We start from the raw sequence: 19,266 nt of genomic DNA, 5'->3' as shown, positions 1-19,266 counted from the left end.
ATATTCTAGAAAAGTTTAAGGATATTCATGTGCTAAATTGTCATATTCATTAGCTTAATTTACAAAAGGAGAATCATTACCCCTATAATCACCCTCATACACAAAATAAATAACCATACCTTTGCATTCTTTTATAATACTATGAGCTTGTTCTGGCAAATCTGCTTTTTTCATATTAACAAAAAGGGATAAAATTTCAAGTCCTTTTTCTTTTCCGAGGCCACTCTCCACAGGGACTACATATTTAGGACCTGCAACAAAATTGCAAGACATAGTAAGTAATTTGGTATGCCATATATTTCAGTGTAATTGAATTAAATAATGAATACCTTTAATTTAGTACCTTTATTAATAAAGGTATTTAAAAGTAAGTTAATAATCCTTACCCATTACTGAATCTGTAACACTCTTGTCTCTGGTTGTAAGAAGAATCTGACACTGATTGTCAAAAGCTTTTAAAACCCAAGAATCCCAAATGTCATCCAAGATCAACAGAGACCTAAATTTTAAAAAATTAAAAATAAACATAATGAATCACTAACAACACTTATTTTAAGCTTCCTTAAAAAAAAAAAAATCACACAAGTGTGTTAAAACCTACTGATTCAAAAAAGAAAAAAAAAGAATAGATGGCTAGTTTATGATTCTTCTTCCATTCTTTGCTATGTTCCTTTCTCAATATGCTAATTCAAATAAGGAAAAAAAAATAGGCTTCCCTTTCCTCATACCTCAGATTAGAACATATTAAAATCAGTGTCCTACAAAAAGAAGACTGTATGCCATATAAGTATTAGCAATTCATTCAGTCATCTCTTACTGAGTGCCTAAAAAGAACTATTAAAGTAATAGGATTTTCCCAATTTGGTCTTTAAGTATAAAGTATAAAATCAAACAAGAACTAATAGGTTAACATCAGAATGAATTACATAATAATGATACTATGTGACCATACTCTACCTGTAACACTCACAATTTCATGTGTTCCAAGGTAATAGAAAGCTCTAGCAAAAATATTACTTTTCATTTGGCATACTAGAGAGTTTTTTCAAAGAAATCAATTTGCTTATCTAGAATAACAAAGAACTTCTATGCCAATTCATGACTGATCTCTCCAAAAACTTTTTTTGTTTGTTTGTTTGGTACCAGGGATTGAGCCCAGGGTGCTCAACCACACAGCCACATCCCCTTTTTTATATTTTATTTTAGAGAAAAGGTCTCACTGAGTTGCTTAGGGCCTCCCTAAGTTGCTGAGGGTGGCTTTGAACTCATGATCCTCCCACCTCAGCCTCCCAAACTGTTGGGATTACAGGCGTGCACCATCATACTCAGCTCCAAAACCTTTTTAAAACTCACAAGAACAGATAGGGAAAAAAAATATAACTAAAACATGATGACAAAATTATACACTAGCATTTTTATCTGCACAGCATACTACTATAAACTACAAAAAAAAAAAAACAGGGTACACACATAGGTTGGAAAACTGCAAAAGCATAAACCAAACGATGCTCAGAGAAAAAGAAAATGATCGACTTTCCATGGCCTCATACATCTGACAATGGTTGCTAAAATGCTTTCCTAAACAGAGGTCACTTTTAGTTTTGCAAAGAAGGGAAGCAGAACAAGGAAAAAGTTACCAAATAATTAAAGTGTGAGTAGCTAGTAATCTCAGTCCTACTTCCTCCTAGAAAGTAGATGATTAATGACTATCAAGGTGAGAAGATGATAGAGGGATATTGAGGTGAAGGAAAGAAGAAGAAAAGAGAGGCTTCCCTTTCTAGTGGGGTTGCATAAGAATCATGCAGCAGACTTTTCCGAAAAATTCTCCTTTCACCTTATAATCCCTACCAATTTGAAAATCTGCCATACTCAGCATATGTGAAAATATACTGCATTCCCAAAATACATTCATGGGGGCCCGAGGTATCCATCAGCACTACTGTTTACCTGACATGTGCAACAGCCTGGGTTTCATCCACAGTGCCACAAAAAATAAAAAAAGAAAGAAAAGTTCAAAGCCACAATTAATTCTCATCTAGTATACTATCCCACTTCCAAGGCATGTTTTGCTTAGCATTGCATTGCACTTGGAGCATTTGACCCTGAACCTGGCACAACACTCAATGCTTGTTAACTGAACTTGTTCAAAACTGGCTGCTAGGTCACAGAAAGCAAATTGTTTACTGAATCTCAGGTTATGTTGATTTTTTTTATTTTAACTGATACATAATAGTTGTACACAATTATAGAGTATGGTGTGACAATTCAATATGTATATATAATGTGTAATGATCAGATCAGAGTAATTAGCATATCCATCAGCTCATATATCATTTCTTTGTGTTGGGAACATTCAAAATCTTCTCTACTAGGTATTTGAAAAGATAAAATGAATTGTCATCAACCATACTTATTCTAATATGCTATAGAGTATTAGAAGTTAATTGTCCTATCCAATTGTTTTTCTGTACTCCTTAAACATCCTCTCTCCATTCTCTTCCTCCAGACTGATTGATACACACACACACACATACACACCCTTCCCAGGTTCTGGTAACCACTATTCCTTAATATACTTTAATATTAACTTTTTAATCTACTTATAAATGATTAGCCAGGTGTGGTGGTACACACCTATAATCCCAACTACTCAGGAGACTAAAGCAGGAAAATCACAAGTTTGAGGACAGCCTGATCAATGGAGTGAGACCCTGTCTCAAAACAAAAAATAAATCAAAAAGGGCTGGGGATGTAGCTCCATGATAGATGCCAATAAGTTCAATCCTTAGTATTGAAGAAAAGAAAAAAATAATAAAATAAAAAGCTGATTTTTGTATGTTGATTCTGTATCCTGAAGCCTTACTGAATTCATATATCAATTCTAATAGCATTTGGGTAGAATCCTTAGGATATTCTTTATTAGACACAATTGGTTCATCAGTAGCAACTTTACATACCAAATATATACAAAATTTCTGAGAGAAATCAAGAAAGAATTTCCATTCACAATAGCTATAAAAAAACCTAGGAGACTGAGGCTGTGGCTGGCTCAGTGGTAGAGAACTTGCCTGGCATGTGTGAGGCACTGGATTTGATCCTCAGCATCACATAAAAATAAAGGAGGGCTGGGGTTGTGGCTCAGTGGTAGAGCACTCAACTAGCACGTGCAAGGCCCTGGGGTGCAATACTCAGTATAAATAAATAAATAAAGGTAATGTGTCCACCTACAACTAAAAAATAAATATTTAAAAAATAAATAAATAAATAAATAAAGGTATTGTGTCCACCTACAACTAAAAAAATACACATTAAATGAAAATAAAAAATAAATCTAGGAATAAATTGAACCAAGGAAGTGAATGATTTCTACAATGTTGTCTTTCCTATTTGAATGCCCTTGTTTTCTTTCTCTTACCTTATTGCTCTGGCTAATACTTCCAACACTATGCTGAATAAAAGCAGTGAAAATAGACATCCTTGTCATGTTCCAATTCTTAATGGAAAAAATTTCAGATTTTCCCATTCAGTATATTGACTATAGGCTTGTCATATATAGGCTGTATTGTGTTGATGTATGTTCCTTCTATGCTTACCTTGGTGAGGGTTTTGATAGTGAAGGTAATACTGTTTTATTTAATGCTTTAAGTATCTATTGAGAGATCATATAGTTTTTGTCCTTCATTCTGTTTATGTAATGTTATATTTATTGATTTGTGTATGAATTATCCTTGCATTCCTAGGATGAATCCCATTTGATTATGGTGTATAATCTTTTTAATGTGTTGGGGGATTCTGTTTGCTAGGATTTTGTTGAGAAATTCTGCATCTATGTACATCAGGGATACTGGTCTGTAGTTTTCTTTAAGGATATGTTCTTGTCTAGTTTTGGTATCCAGGTAATTCTAGTCTCAGAAGGAATTTGGAAGGGTTCCCTCCCTTTGAATTCTTTAGAATAGTCTGAGAATATAATTGGTCTCATTTCTTTAAAGATGTGCTAATATTGAGCAGCGAAGCCATCCAGTCCTGAGCTTTTTTTTTGTTGGAAGACTTTTTACTACAGTGAAGGACTCACTTAAGCATTTCTTATAGGCCCAATCTAATACTGATGAATCTGTCAGCTTACCTTAAGACTTTATTTATTCTTAATTTCTGAAGGATAAGTTTCCTGGGCAAAGTACTCTTGATTGACAGGACTTTTCTTTTCCCCAGGACTCTGAAAAAATCATTCCAATTTCTCCTAGTCTGTAAGGTTTCAGCTCAGAAGTTTGCTGTTAGTCTAATGAGGATTCCCTTCTATGTGACTTCACACTTTCCCCTTGTTTCTTAAGAATTCTTTGTGGAGCTGATAGTATAGCTCTATGGCAGAGTACTTGCCTGGCATGCCCAAGATCCTGGGTCAAATTCTCAGTACGACGGGGTGGGGGGGGGGATCCCTGTTTTTGATAGTCTAACTATAATATGCCTCAGAGAGGATCATTTTTGGTCAAAGAAGTATTTAGGGGTCCTTTGAGTTTTCTGAACTTGAATGTTTATCTTTCCCAGGTTTTAACAAGTTCTCAGCAATTATTTCATTAAATGGGTTTTCTATTTCCCCTTTCTTCTTCTTCCATACTAAAAATGTTTGAATGTTTGTTCATTTAATGCCACTTAATGGTGTCCCGTAAGTCTTACAGGAATTTTTTTTTTTCCCTTTGATTTAGTCCAAAAGACCTGCTTTATCCAGGTATGGTGGATACATGCTTGTAGTCCCAGCTACCCAGGATGCTGAGATGGAAGAATCACTTGTGCCCATGAATTCAAGACAAGCCCAGACAATAGTATGACAACATCTCAAAAAAAAAAAAAAAAAAAAAAAATCCTTCAAGGTCAGAAATTCTTCCTTCTACTTGACATAGTTTGCTTTTGAAGCTTTCACCTGTATTTTTTTATTTTAAGAATTTAAAATTTACTAAATTCTTTAGCTCTTTGATTTCTTTTGTTTCGTTCTTGAAGTTCTCCAGCTCTTTGCTACATTTCTCACTCAGATCATGAACTATCTTCTTAATTTCCCTAAACTATCTGTCTGTATTCTCATATCTCAGTAAGTTTTCTTAAAACCATTCTGAATTCATTTTCACTTATTGGTTGATTTTCTTTTCTTTGGGATCTGTTACTAAAGAGTCATGGCGTTCCTTTGGAGGCAGCATGTTACCTTGCTTTTTCATGCTTATGTCTACATTGATATTTATACAGCTGGTGGATCAATTGCTTTAATGGTTTTCATAGTAAAAGACTCTCCTGAAAGTGTGTCCTACAGTGTCAGTTGCATAGACAATGATGTTCTTGGTTCCATGTGGACACAGAGTACAGTATCTATGTGGCTTCAGCTTTACTCAATGTAGGTGATGCTTGAGGGTATCTTAGTGATCCTAGGCTGCAGGAATTTATGGGATTACTCCACCGGCTAGCTGACATACAGCTTTATTAAGCGGAGCAGATTCACCAGCAGCTATGGCATAGAGCGCCCAGGTATGGGTGTGGGGTGCTCATCAGTTTCCATGCATTACCTGGGGATGGGCCACTCTGATAGGCCCATACAGATGAAGTATAATTGGCATTGCAGCAGAGGCTGGGTACCTGTCAGTTTCCAAGGGCAACACAGGAACTCCTCCAGTAGATCCAGGTGTGCTAGGCACTGCTATGAACTATTCATAGTTTTCATTAGCCAAAAAGGAGTCAGCAGCTCTATTGCTGCCTACATTAAGACTATCTTACCCATAACTTAACGTAAGAAGCAACCAAACAGATTTCCCTGAGCAGCTAAGCCTGCTATGGCCCTAAGAAGCAGCTGGGCAGCCTTTGAGCAAGTCAAGCCCTCAAGACCACAAGAAGGTACCCTGTATCTCTCAGACACGGATGAGCACCTCATCTGGGCCCACTAGTGTGGCTTGGCTCCCAAGAAGCCAAGAGACACTACAGGCATTCTGCCCCTGCTACTACTATTCATTCTGAGCCTTGCATTCTATAACTATAATGACAGTTATTGAATAAATTCATTATTGAAAGAACAAACACCTCCAAAAACTAAGACAACCCAATAAAATATCCCTTAAAAACTGTCCCTCTTGTGTTTGTTTGTTTTAATAAAGCAGGGTCCATACCCTGTTCTGTCAATCCATTAGAAACAATTGATTCAAAGTACTTTCTAGCAAAGTACTTTCTAGGACTTTCTAGCAAAGACCACTCGCTAACTCACCCACATAAGATTTCTCAAGAACTTACAATGGACACATGAGATAATGTGATTAAACAGGATGCAAAAGAGGAAAGTGGCAATTTTAAGCCAAGTATCAGCTACTTTTTTTTTTTTTTTAATAATAATAAGAAAAAATTGAGCATAGTGTAGCATGCCTGTAATTCCAGCAGCTCGGGAGGCTGAGACAGGAGGATCGCAGATTCAAAGCCAGCATCAATTTAGTGAGGCCTTAAGCAATTTAGCAAGATTCTGTCTCTAAATAAAATATAAAATGGGCTGGGATGTGTCTCAATGGCTAACGACCCCAGTTTCAATCCCCAGTACCAAAAATAAAATAAGAAAGAGAACAGCAGAAAGCAATGGCTCTTTCTTAGTCCCTCAACAGATAAAAAGGCAAGATGTCTTCAAGATGTTGGCAGGTAAGTCTAAAACACCTACTACATTTGACCACCTGTACCTTGGGTGTTTGCGCAGCATTAGAATGCGGAGACGGTCTTTTGCCTCTTCAATGTTAAGTGGAAGCCTCTGGGGGAAACTCTCATCCTGATCCAACCGTGTGCAAAGATTCTGTAGTTTCATCAGAAGCCCAGATTTGTCTTGTTTTCCAACTGAAACCCAATGAACACCCCCTGGGAAACAACCTAATGAGGAAAAGAATAATAAACTGAAGGCCTTTGAACAGCAATCCCCCTTTGAATAGCTTTACTATTAAGTAACAGATTTACTCCATTCTCCAATCTTGAATCTTTACCTTCTCTTAATTCAGGTTTTTTATTTTTTCTTTGCAGTACTGGGGATTGAACCCAGGGACTTGTGCATGATAAGCAAGTGTTTTACCAGTAAGCTACATCCCCAGCCCTTTTTTAATTTTAATTTTTTTGAGACAGGGGTCTCATTAAATTGCCCAAGGTGGCCTTGAACTTGTGACCCTCCTGCCTCAGCCTCCTGAATAGCTGGCTACAGGCTATAAATTTTGATAGGCTATTATTGAGTTTTAAAGTTTGAATCTAAAAAGAAATTTAAGATCTAAATAAACTGAGGCTTGGAGGAAATCTTGTACTGATTATCAGGAAATCTCACCAAGCAAAATTTTGCCATCTTTGGTCTATATCATCAGTAATCATGGTATAACACCATTTTTCAGCCTCCACACTCTTGATGTTTGGGGCTGAATAATTCTTTGTTGTAAGGGACATTCATGTGCATTACAGGAAGATCAACAACCATCCTGGTTTCTATCCCTTTGGGTGCCAATAGAATTCCCCCTTAGAAGTACTAAGAGCCAAAACTGCCTCCAAACACTGTCAAATGTTCCCTGGACAACAAAATCACTCAGATTAAGAACCACTAATATGGGCTAGGGTTGTGGCTCAAAGGTAGAGCTCTTGCCTACCATGCATGAGGCACTGGGTTCGATCCTCAGCACCACTTAAAAATAAAGATATTGCATCCACCTATAACTAAAAAAATAAATATTAAAAAAAACAAAACACTGATGTCCAGGAACACATAAGTTATTCATTATGGTTCTCTTATACAAACTTTTAAAGTAAGTTAAGTTCAAGTATGGCTCTACTGCTTACTAGCTATGCAATCGTTAGTAACCACAGTCACTTAACTCAGTCTCATTTCTTATACTCTAGTCCAGCTATTTCAGAGTTGCTGTGAGAAATTAACAACATAAAGCATTGAAACTGCTGTTAATTATAAAGGATTATAACAAACAGGATTACTGGTGTTATAAATCTGAGAGTACCTTATAAATATTAAGCTCTGAACTAGTAAGCACTTACAAGAATAGTCATTATTATTATTACTGTTACCATCAGTATTGTTAATTAAACCACATCTTTATTTACATATGTATCTTTACATGTGTATTTTCATACATATGTATGAAGACTCTAAAATGTAGCCTTCAGACTTAATTGGCTTCTCACAGGTTAAAAAAATACACAAATAAAGGCTGGGGCTGTGGCTCAGAGGTAGTGCGCTCATCCAGCATGTGAGGCACCGGGTTTGACCCTTAGTACCACATAAAAATAAAATAAAGGTATTGTATTCACCTACAACTAAAAAATAAATGTTTTTTAAAAGTACACAAAATATGGCTGGGGATGTGGCTCAGGCGGTAGCACGCTCGCCTGGCATGTGTGCGGCCCGGGTTCGATCCTCAGCACCACAAACAAACAAAGATATTGCGTCCACTGAAAACTAAAAAATAAATTATTAAAATTTAAAAATAAATAAATAAATAAATAATACACAAATATATTATATGTATATATGAGGAATCTCTATGTCCAAAATATGGTGAACAGTAGCATTAGATCACTGATAAGTGACATTAACCATAAAGGTTTCTATTACATGATCATAAAAATTTAAGAAAAAGAAAAATACAAAAACATAAATTACATCCAAGGACAATTTATTTATTGGTATTCACAAATAATTAGGTATAAAAATAAATCACTATTCTAAAAATGTAATCATACAAAAAACTTTGGAGAAAGCTTCTGAGCTTTAAAATCTCAGCGTGTTGATGCAGCTACCTAGTAAACTCACATTTTTTTTTTAAAGAGAGAGAGAGAGAGAGAGAGAGAGAGAAAGACAGAGAGAAAGAGAGATTTTTTTAATATTTATTTTTTAGTTTTTCGGCAGACACAACATCTGTTTGTATGTGGTGCTGAGGATCGAACCCGGGCCACACGCATGCCAGGTGAACGCGCTACCACTTGAGCCACATCCCCAGCCCAGTAAACTCACATTTTAATTTAAGGACTTAATAATGCTTAGGTTAAAAGCCTTTCTCTCCTAAATTTAAAACTAAACAGGGCATTATCAATGCATGCACAAATAAAAACAAAAACAAAAACAAAAAAACACTACAAGCTTTACAAAGAAAGGTAGACAGAATCTCACTCCCCTGCTGCCATCTTGCGTTCCCTGCAGCCGTGGACTTCCTGTCAGCCTTCCTTCAGCACCCCATCATCACCCCTAACATTTCTGGATCTAAGGCATCCCCAATCCAATCACTGTGCTCCAAGTCAACTGCATACACCTGAGTCCAAGTCCCTTTCTTCTCTCAGTTGAACCAACTGGTTCTTCTGCCTCTGCTCTTATTTCCTAAATTCTCCCCTTTCCTCACAGAAACCAGAAAGATCTTTTAAAAAATACTCTGCTCAAAACCTTTCAATTGTTTGCTACTGAACTAAAAATAAAACTCAAACTTCTTATGTGAAAAAGAAAAACAGATCAAGTGACCAACATTTGCAAAGAAATGCAAATCAAAACCACTCTAAGATTTCATCTCACTCCAGTCAGAATGGCAGCCATTATGAAGATAAGCAACAATAAGTGTTGTCGAGGATGTGGAGGAAAAGATACACTCATATACTGCTGGTGGGACTGCAAATTGGTGCAGCCAATATGGAAAGTAGTATGGAGATTTCTTGCAAAATTGGGAATGGAACCACCATTTGATCTAGCTATCCTTCTCCTTGGTAAAATCAGCATATTACAGGGACACAGTCACATCAATGTTTATGGCGGCATAATTCACAATAGCTAAACTGTGGAACTAACCTAGATGCCCTTCAATAGATGAATGGATAAAAAAATGCAACATATATACACAATGGAATATTACTCAGCAATAAAAGAGAATAAAATCATGGCATTTGCAAGTAAATGGATGAAGTTAGAGAAGATAATGCTAAGTGAAGTTAGCCAATCCACAAAAAACAAATGTCAAATGTTTTCTCTGATATAAGGAGGCTGATTCATAGTGAGGTACAGAGAGGGAGCATGGGAGGAATAGACAAATTCTAGATAGGACAAAGAGGTTAGAGGGGAAGGGAAGAGGCATGGGGTTAGAAATGATGATGGAATGTGATGGTCATTATTATCCAAAGTACATGTATAAAGACACAATCTGGTGTGAATATACTTTGTATACAACCAGAGACATGAAAAATTGTGTTCTATATATGTAATAAGAATTGTAATGCATTCTGCTGTCATATATAAATTTTAAAAAATAATTAAAAATAAACAAATAAATACTGAGTTGAGATATTATTTCCACATTTCAGAAAGAACCTAAAGATCTTAACTATGGGCACAAGAGGGAGCAATTTAGCCTTGAATAAGTGTTTACTTATAATTCACTCAGAGAAATTTCTTCTGAGGAAAAACTGCCTTTATTCTTTGTCTTTTTTTTAAGAGAGAGAGAGAATTTTTTAATATTTATTTTTTCTTTTTCGGCGAACACAACAACTTTGTTTGTATGTGGTGCTGAGGATCGAACCGGGGTCGTACACATGCCAGGCAAGCATGCTACTGCTTGAGCCACATCTCCAGCCCAAACTGCCTGTATTCTAAGAAAACAAATCCTATCCTACTTTCACATGAGGTTTTTCCTGTTATCAATTTAATAGCATCAAGGAAATCCTGGGAAGGACAGAAACAAATAAGTAGGCAGCCTATATGAAAAGCTTAGAGTACCAATGTATGACATGTAAAAATCATTGTACTGTCATGTGTAACTAATTAAAACAAATAAATAATTTTAAAAAAGAACAGAAAAGCTTAGAGTAAATGGTCTAAAGATATGTCAACAATTTCTCTACAAATAAAAAAAATACAGAGTTAAACTGTGAAAAAAATTTGGGTTACTTAAAAATATCTAGGCATAAATAGCTAAGAACTTAATATTTTTTATATCAATCACCTAAGATAACAAAATTTCTATAGAAAACAGTTTTAACAAGTATGTAACCTTTCCCATTGTCTAGACTTTTAAAATAAAAGGTTTTACATTATAATTAATGGCAAAAAGCCAAATACCTATAGTTTAGAATGGAAGTAATCTCAAGAGAGTAAAATCTATCTTTGAGAAAGCATCTCTTTTTGTTCATTTGTGGTGCTGGGGATTGAATCCAGGTCCTTGCATGGGCTAGACAAGCACTCAGCTACCTACACAGCCCCAGAAAGCATCTACTCTTGAACTAGCAAACATACAAAAGAAAACTCAAGAGATTGAAGAGTTCAATATAAATGGTGAGGCTGATACATGAGGCTGATACAGGATGATATAAGCAAAACTTGGGAAGTACAAATTAGAATGCAAAAAAAATTATTAATCTGACTATTTGGGAATTAAAAACTTCTCTTCTTTAAGAGCATCCAGGACAAAGTGAATACAGAGAAAAGTTAGAATAAGGTATTTACAAAGTCAAAAACCAAGAAGTCTATCATTGAGAACACACAAGAAACTCCTGAAAAGCAACAGATGGAAATCCCAATAAAAAAGTACACAACTGATATAAACAAAATCTATAAAAGAAAACCTAAAACACTAACAAGCTTATAAAAAAATACTCAAACTTGAGTTATAAGAGAAATGCAAATTGAAAGATATAACTTTACATCAGCCAGCCTTATAAAAATTATAAAGTTGGACTACACCGTCACTGGGAAAGTAAGGCTCCTGGAGCCCCCATACCCTGCTGGTGGAAACACAAACTGTAGAACAACCAAATTTGATGTTGGTATATCCCATCATTTAATTTAGCAACTCTTCTAGAAATATACACTAAAAAAACACTCTTTTTAAAGATTCAACCCAGCTTTGCTGGAGCAACAGAGAGTTGGAGACAATGTACATATTAAATTACTATATTAGGGGAATGGATAGTAAAATATGTTCATAGCAATCAGGTGTAACAAATAACTTGTATATTCAGCAACAAGAATAAATCTCAACAATGTCGTGGGAGATAAGAAACACAATAAAATAACACCATAACATTTATGCAAATTTAAAATAGCCACATACAAACAATATAGACATTTTATAAAAGCATGTACAATACACAGGTATTTATTAAAAACATATATTAAATACACTGGGATTCTATTATTTCTGATACAAAAAGGGACAGGAAAATAATGAAAATGGGAATTTTGAAAAGGAAATAAACAAATAAATACAGTTAAGAGGCTAAAGTCGCAAAGACATTTAAAAAAAAATGAACCTTGAACTAAAGGAGCCCCCAAAGCCTGCTGGTGGAAACACAAACTGAACTTGAGATCTCACAAAAATATATGAGGGAAATGAATTAAATTTACATGTACTGGACAGCTATTAATATATCTGGGATTTCCTCAATAAAATGGTTAATCTCTATTCTAAGATAACAATTTATACAATATGATTCCTGAGTCATCTAATTCCATAAACTTATGTTCAACTTTAATCCTTAAAATTGAAAATTCATCACAATATAATTTAAATGGGGGTATTCTTTTAATCCTATAAATTAGTATATTATAAACACACATTTTTTAAAAGTTCATAATATTGAAATAAAAACTTATTTCTTCACACTAAAGGAACTTAAGCCAATTTTATGCTGAAATATCCCCAGTGATCAACTTTGCAGTAGAGGTTAAAAAATATTTCCTAGCCAGGCATGGTGGCACACGTCTATGAATCCCAGCACTTCAGGAAGCTGAAACTAGAGGATTGCAAGTTCAAGGCCAGCCTCAGCAACTTAATGAGGCCCTAAGCAACTTAGTGAGACTCTGTCTCAAAATAAAAGATAAAATGGGGCAGGGAGCAGTGGTGCATGCCTGTAATCCCAGTGGCTTGGGAAGCTGAGACAGGAGAATTGCGAGTTCAAAGTCAGCCTCAGCAACTCTGTGAGACCCTGTCTCTAAATAAAATACGAAGAAAAAGACATGGGGGGCTGAGGAAATGGCTCAGTAGTTAAATGCCCCCGGATTCAATCCCTAGTACAAAAAAAAAAAAAAAAAGATCAGGATCAAAAATGTGGTTCAGTGGTTAAATGCCCTGGATTCAATCCCCAGTACCAAAAACAGATAGATAGACAGACAGACAGACAGACACTTGAATCTGAGACTTGCAAGGGGCTAAGTCCCAGAAAATTTCTCTATAATGACAGAAGGAAAAAAATCAAGGATTGGGAATTGGGCATTCTTCTGACAAGAGTATAATAAATGCTACTAACAAAGCAGCCTATGAAGTTAAACTAAAGTCTTATGTGTACAACAGATATGCCCTAACATCCATCTTTCCAAATCTCTTAGATTCAGATTTTTAAATACTTCTTATTCCATTCAATTTATCAGCCTTAACTGCTAATTATGTATCATATGCAAAAGAAAGAAAAAGTTTAACTATAAGAAATCAGGAACTATCTTTGAATTTCCCTAGAAGAGCTCACAACCGAACACTGAGGAAGCTCTAGGACTATTCCTGATGAATATCCTCAGAACTTACCAGACTCACATCTACAAGCATGCCTGAAACCCTCCTCTGCCCAGGATGCCCTCCCCATCCAGTAACCACCAACTACCCTTCCTCCTTTCCCTACTCTCCCATCCCTAGCTCATCTACCTAGTAAACTTCTAATTTTTTCTCCAAACTCTAGCTAAAATATCACCTTGTTGAGGAAACCTGTGCTATCTACCTATTTCCCCCAGAGAGTTAATGTTCCCTTCCTTTGTTCTAACTTTAAGCCTTATATTTTTTTCTAATTTATCACATAATCATAATTGATTGTATGTCTGGTTATCCTACTAGACTATGAGTGAATTCCTCAGTTATACAGACTATACCTTCTTTTTGGATAACCTGTACCTAAAACTGCCAGTCTCAGCCCACCTGCGAACACCCATTGACTGTTACAGTCAAGTCCCAGGTTTTCTTCTTGGGGTGTATACACAGACAGAAAAGATACCAAGAATTTTTATTTATTTATTTATTTGTTTTTAATATTTTAATATTTTTAATATTTTTTATGTGGTGCCACATCAGAAAAGAAAGTGTATGACAGAAACAAAGATGAGGAGGAGTATGAAGATACTATGTATGCACTGCTGGTCTTAAGGAAAAGATCGTGAGTCAAGGAATGCAAGACTCCTCCACAAGGGGAAAATTGCAAGGAAAAAAATTATCTCCAAGAGCCTTCAAATGAAAGAAGGAAGACCCCCCCGTTGACACTTTGATTATAGCCTAGTTAAAAAAAAAAAAAAAAAAAAACTCCAGAACTATAAGATAATAAATTTTGTTTTAAGTCACTAAATTTATGGTAATTTATTACCAGCAGCAACAGAAAACTAATAGAATTCCTAAAGAATTATCTTCTTAGCCACCAACACAGAGGTCAAAACTTACCTTCTAAGAGTGAATGATCTCGAACAGCTTCTGCAGCTAATACAGACTTCCCACAGCCTGCCATTCCATATATGGTGACCCATCCTGGGTCGCCATTCAATTTGAAGAGTTTCTGTTGAATTGCATTCACCAGCTTCTTTCTAGTAACAAAAACAACTGGCCGTTGTGGTACTCCACCTTCACACAGCACTGTCCTTACTGAAATCCAAAACAAGTATGCATGAATATAACTTTGAAGTGGCTACTTACATAATATCACAAAAAATTAAAAGAGCAAACCAAGGTCTTAGCCTCAGAATTTTCAAAAGAAAATGACTAGCATATTAACTTCAACTTTCTGATTTCTCAGAACATGGAGAAAAAAAGCAAACATGTATCCTTCAAGATGACTACAAACAATGAAACTGTCTATCAATACCTGCCTAAGAGTTAGGGATGTGGCTCAAGCGGTAGCGTGCTTGCCTGGCATGCATGCGGCCCGGGTTCGATCCTCAGCACCACATACAAACAAAGATGTTGTGTCCGCCAAAAACTAAAAAATAAATATTTAAAAACTCTCTCGCGCACTCTCTCTCTCTCTCTCCCTCTCTCTTTAAAAAAAAAAAAAACCTGCCTAATACACCCTATGCCTCTCTGACTCTTCAGTCTGTGTTTCATACTAGAGACTGGGAAAGGTGGAATGCTTGCCTAGCACGTGCAAGGTCCTAGGCTTGATCTCCAGCATTGCAAAAAAAAAAAGTGTAAAGGAAAAAACATTTATGAAAATCCTTTCAAGAATATAGATCTTTTTATTCTTTCCTATAAACTCTACAAACACAGAGAAGTAGAAAAGAACTTAAATAAGGGCCTGTAGAAAGTCTGGTTAACTCTAAAAATTAGGGCCTGCATATGATCTCAGCAACAAATAGCTCCCTGAGAAGAAAACGTGTTAACATCGAAATATCTAAATTGAAAACATCACTACAATTTTTTCATATGCATTTTTCAGTGAACTGATTATATTTTTCAGATTACAGATAAACATGAAGAAATGTAGTAGCCATCATCATAGAAATGTGAAAGAAGGTATCAAAGGTACAAACCATATGAAGTTATTCCATCATTTGAATCTTTGCCACTGGAAGATGAAAGCACAGGAATGCCACTATGAAGAAGGGCAGCAAGATCTTTATATCCTTCATGCAGTAGAGCATTGTAGAATGATATATAGGAATAATTGTCTTTTTTAAGTATCAATTTAATTAGCATAGCTGCTCGTTGATGTTGCGTGGGCTAAAAAAAAAATAAGTAGTTTAGTACATAGCAATGAATATGCCTGCAACATAAATGAATGGAAAGACCCATGAAAACTTCCAAAATTTTTTAAATTCTAAAAATTTTTAAGTAAGCACAGATTGTTTCAAAGGGCTTTACCTGATTTTTTACTTTTTCCTCTTCTGACACTGTTAAAACTCCATCACTAATCATGTGATCCATGATGTAGGATGTTTTAATGTCCTTTTCCAGAGCTTCTCTATGTTGAAGTAGACAATTTCGAGCTTTTGCATCCATTGTCCCTCAAAGTTCTCTCTCTCTGCACTGTCAACCATGAGCTACAGGCAAAATACCAAAATATTTGTCAAGAAAATAAATATAGAAAAGATACATAACCTCCAGAAATTATCAAGAAATATAAATAAAACAAGATTGTTTTCTTTTTCTTTTCTTTATCTTTTGCTTTTTTTTTTTTTTTTTTTTTTGGCTAAGACTTTTTTTTTTTTTTTTTAATTTTTTTTTTTTTAGAGAGAGAAGAGAGAGAGAGAGAGAGAGAGAGAGAGAGAGAGAGAATTTTTTTTTTTTTTATATTTATTTTTTAGTTTTCGGCCGACACATCTTTGTTTGTATGTGGTGCTGAGGATCGAACCCGGGCTGCACGCATGCCAGGCGAGCACACTACCACTTGAGCCACATCCCCAGCCCCTTGGCTAAGACTTTTGAAAATGAACAAAAGCCAATGCTTTGAAAGGTTTGAGAAAAATAAGCATTCTTACTACTTGAGGAGAGTACAAATGGATGTAACTTTTCTGGAAGGTAGCAAAAAAAAAAAAAATGTTTTAAAGAGTGCTCACTTTATCAGCACGCATACTAAAAATGTTTAAAATAGGCATTATTTGGGGGCTGGGGATGTGGCTCAAGCGATAGCGTGCTCACCTGGCAGGCGTGTGGCCTGGGTTCGATCCTCAGCACCACATACAAACAAAGATGTTGTGTCCGCCGAAAACTAAAAAATAAATATTAAAATTCTCTCTCTCTCTCTCTCTCTCTCTCTCTCTCTCTCTCTCTCTTTAAAAAAAATCCTTATTAAAGAGACAATAAGGAAGTCCTGTATTTAAAAAAAATAAAATAAAATAGGCATTATCTTTAACCTGGAAATCCTACTTCTAGGAGTCTAACTCAAAGAGATGGTCACACAAATTTATGCAAAAATGTCCACAAAAAGATTCAATGGAGGAGCTGAGGATGTGGCTCAAGTGGTAGTATGCTTGCCTAGCATGTGTGAGGCACTGGGTTCGACTCTCAGCACCACATAAAAATAAAATAAAGATGTTGTGTCCACCTAAAACTAAAAAAAAAATATTAAAAAAAAAATGATTTAATGGAGATGGGATTGGGTTGTAGCTCAGTGGTAGAGCACTTGCCTAGCATGTGTGATGCCCTGGGTTCAATCCTCAGCACCACATAAAGATAAATAAATAAAATAAAGGTATTGTATCCAGCTACAACTACCAAAAAAAAATTTTTTTTAATTTAGTGGAGAATGTTTAGGTGAGGGGAAAAATGTAAACACAACCTAAATGTCAATCATTCTGAATGCAGATTTTTTTTAAGAAAATTAAGATGCATATAAATAAGTACATGATACAGCCATTTCAAATTATAAAACACATTATCTCTGTGTATTGACATGGAATGATATTCCTGATACATTGCTGATTGAAAAACAGAAATATAATCCCAAAAAAACACAAAACATGTATTGGGATAATATAATTATATAGGGAGATGTTTAGAAGTTTTTCATCCAAATATTTGGGCTATTGAGTAGCAAGAGTAGGGATTTTCCTCCCTTTCTTTTTTATATTCTTCTATATTATCTAAATTTTTTTTCAATACAAATCATTTCTACAATACTTTTTTTTTTTTTTTTTAATTAAGATATTGGCACTGGGCATGGTGGAACATGCCTGTAATACCAGTTACTTGGACAGGAAGATCAAATGTTCAAGTCCAGTCTCAACAACTAACAAGACCCTGTCTCAAAAAACTTTTTTTAATTAAATAAACAAATAATTAAGATTTTATAAAACAGGGATTATACTGAGGTCCTTAATGCTTAAAAGTTTTTTGTTTTCTTTATCCAACGTAAGACTGAACACAGCATTGTTGGAATTGAGTATTAGTTCTCAAAGTTGTTGTCAGCTCTAGGTCTTTATTAGTAAACACACTTCTCACAAAGCATCAGGAAATACCCTCTGATATCATTTCTTGGATTAAGAGGTAACAAGGAAAGAATGTTCTTTACAGAAACATATTGATCAATTATACCAACTTCATTTTAAATACAATGCAATTTTTTTCCACGAGAATAAAACCCAGTTGAGAAAGTGTGAAAGTTTTTAAAACATCCAATGTATTATATTGAGAATGTCTAAATGGGCACATTAATCCTTCAATACACATTTATGGCCTCTCCCATGTGCCAAGCACTGAGACTACAGAGAAGATTAAGTCATGTACCTGAAGGAATTCACAATCTAGTAGAAGAAAAAGAGATAATTAGAATGTGAATGTCCTAAATGTAAGACTAGATATAAACACAAGTAATTTGGAGAGCACAGAAGAGGAACAAAAATTATTAAGCTTTGAAAATGATCATATTTCTTGAAAAGTCACCAAATGTAGTACTTGCCAAAAATAGGGAAACAGGGCATTTGCCCATGTTTGTTCACAAAATGCCCAGAACTGGCATGAAACTTACTGATTAAAAAAAAAGTTAGGATCAGAATCAAGACTGTCATATTTTCAAAATGTAAACGTTTCTATTTTGTTAAACATAAAACACTTTCCAATTTATAGTAATAAAAATTGATATCACAGAACAAAAGTGAACTTTCAGGTTCATAAATACTCTTAGCAATTTCAAACTAACTTCCAGTTTTACCCAGCCCTATTAAACTTACAGATATGAGTTTTAAATACTTCTTAAAACTTTGCACAAATTGAAATATGAACAAATTCTCAAAGTGTCCCATCTTTTGTAAACACATCAAAATGAAAAAGCCAAAAATCTTCATAGATGTAAAATACAAAGTAAATGCTAAATTCACCCAGGAAAATGCTAATAGTTTAGTACTTCCTCGTTAGATAATTTCTCTTCCTGGTACAGAAGCAGAACTGTTATCAAATATTCCATGTCCCCAAATCCTCAGTCCCTGGAAGTCGCCTAGAGAACCCCCAAAGAACCTGGTTCCGGGAGAAAAGCAGGGAGGTAAACTTAGCCAAACCTTCGTGCAGAGGTCTTACCGGGAGGAGCTGCCCTGCCGGGTCAGACCGCACGAGTGCAGGTCAGTGGCGGAGTACTGTAACCCCGACTTCCGACGGGAAATGGGGGCGCGGGGCGCAGGTTCCCCGCGACCTAAGCCCAGGCAGGTCCTCACCAGAGCCTCCGCAACCCGGAGTGAGGAAGATCCGAGGGCCCTCGGCGGGGGTGTCACCCCGTGGCCCGACCCCAGCAAGCCCCGCCCGCGGGCGGACCCTGCCCGGAGACACAAAGGGAGGAGGGCCA

At 35.7% G+C, this 19,266-nt stretch overlaps 1 protein-coding gene across 2 annotated transcripts in view; it reads right to left on the bottom strand.

The window, feature by feature from the left end:
- The window catches only part of Apaf1 (apoptotic peptidase activating factor 1), an 83,162-nt gene extending 64,070 nt beyond the window's left edge, over positions 1–19,092 (bottom strand). For both annotated transcript variants that reach the window (XM_076854975.2, XM_076854976.2), the window contains exons 1-7: positions 19,005–19,092; positions 15,855–16,033; positions 15,524–15,713; positions 14,442–14,639; positions 6,693–6,876; positions 387–499; positions 120–251 (exon numbers count right to left, since the gene is read on the bottom strand). In XM_076854975.2, the coding sequence (XP_076711090.2) occupies positions 120–251; positions 387–499; positions 6,693–6,876; positions 14,442–14,639; positions 15,524–15,713; positions 15,855–15,992 (955 nt within the window). In that variant the 5' untranslated portion in view covers positions 15,993–16,033; positions 19,005–19,092. The remainder of the gene's footprint in view (positions 1–119; positions 252–386; positions 500–6,692; positions 6,877–14,441; positions 14,640–15,523; positions 15,714–15,854; positions 16,034–19,004) is intronic.
- Between the last annotated feature and the right edge of the window lie 174 nt (positions 19,093–19,266).

The sequence above is a fragment of the Callospermophilus lateralis genome, chromosome 4, assembly GCF_048772815.1.
Source record: "Callospermophilus lateralis isolate mCalLat2 chromosome 4, mCalLat2.hap1, whole genome shotgun sequence".
Lineage (NCBI taxonomy): Eukaryota > Metazoa > Chordata > Mammalia > Rodentia > Sciuridae > Callospermophilus > Callospermophilus lateralis.
Note: the sequence above shows the minus strand (reverse complement) of the source record. Positions and strands in the feature narration are given on the sequence as shown.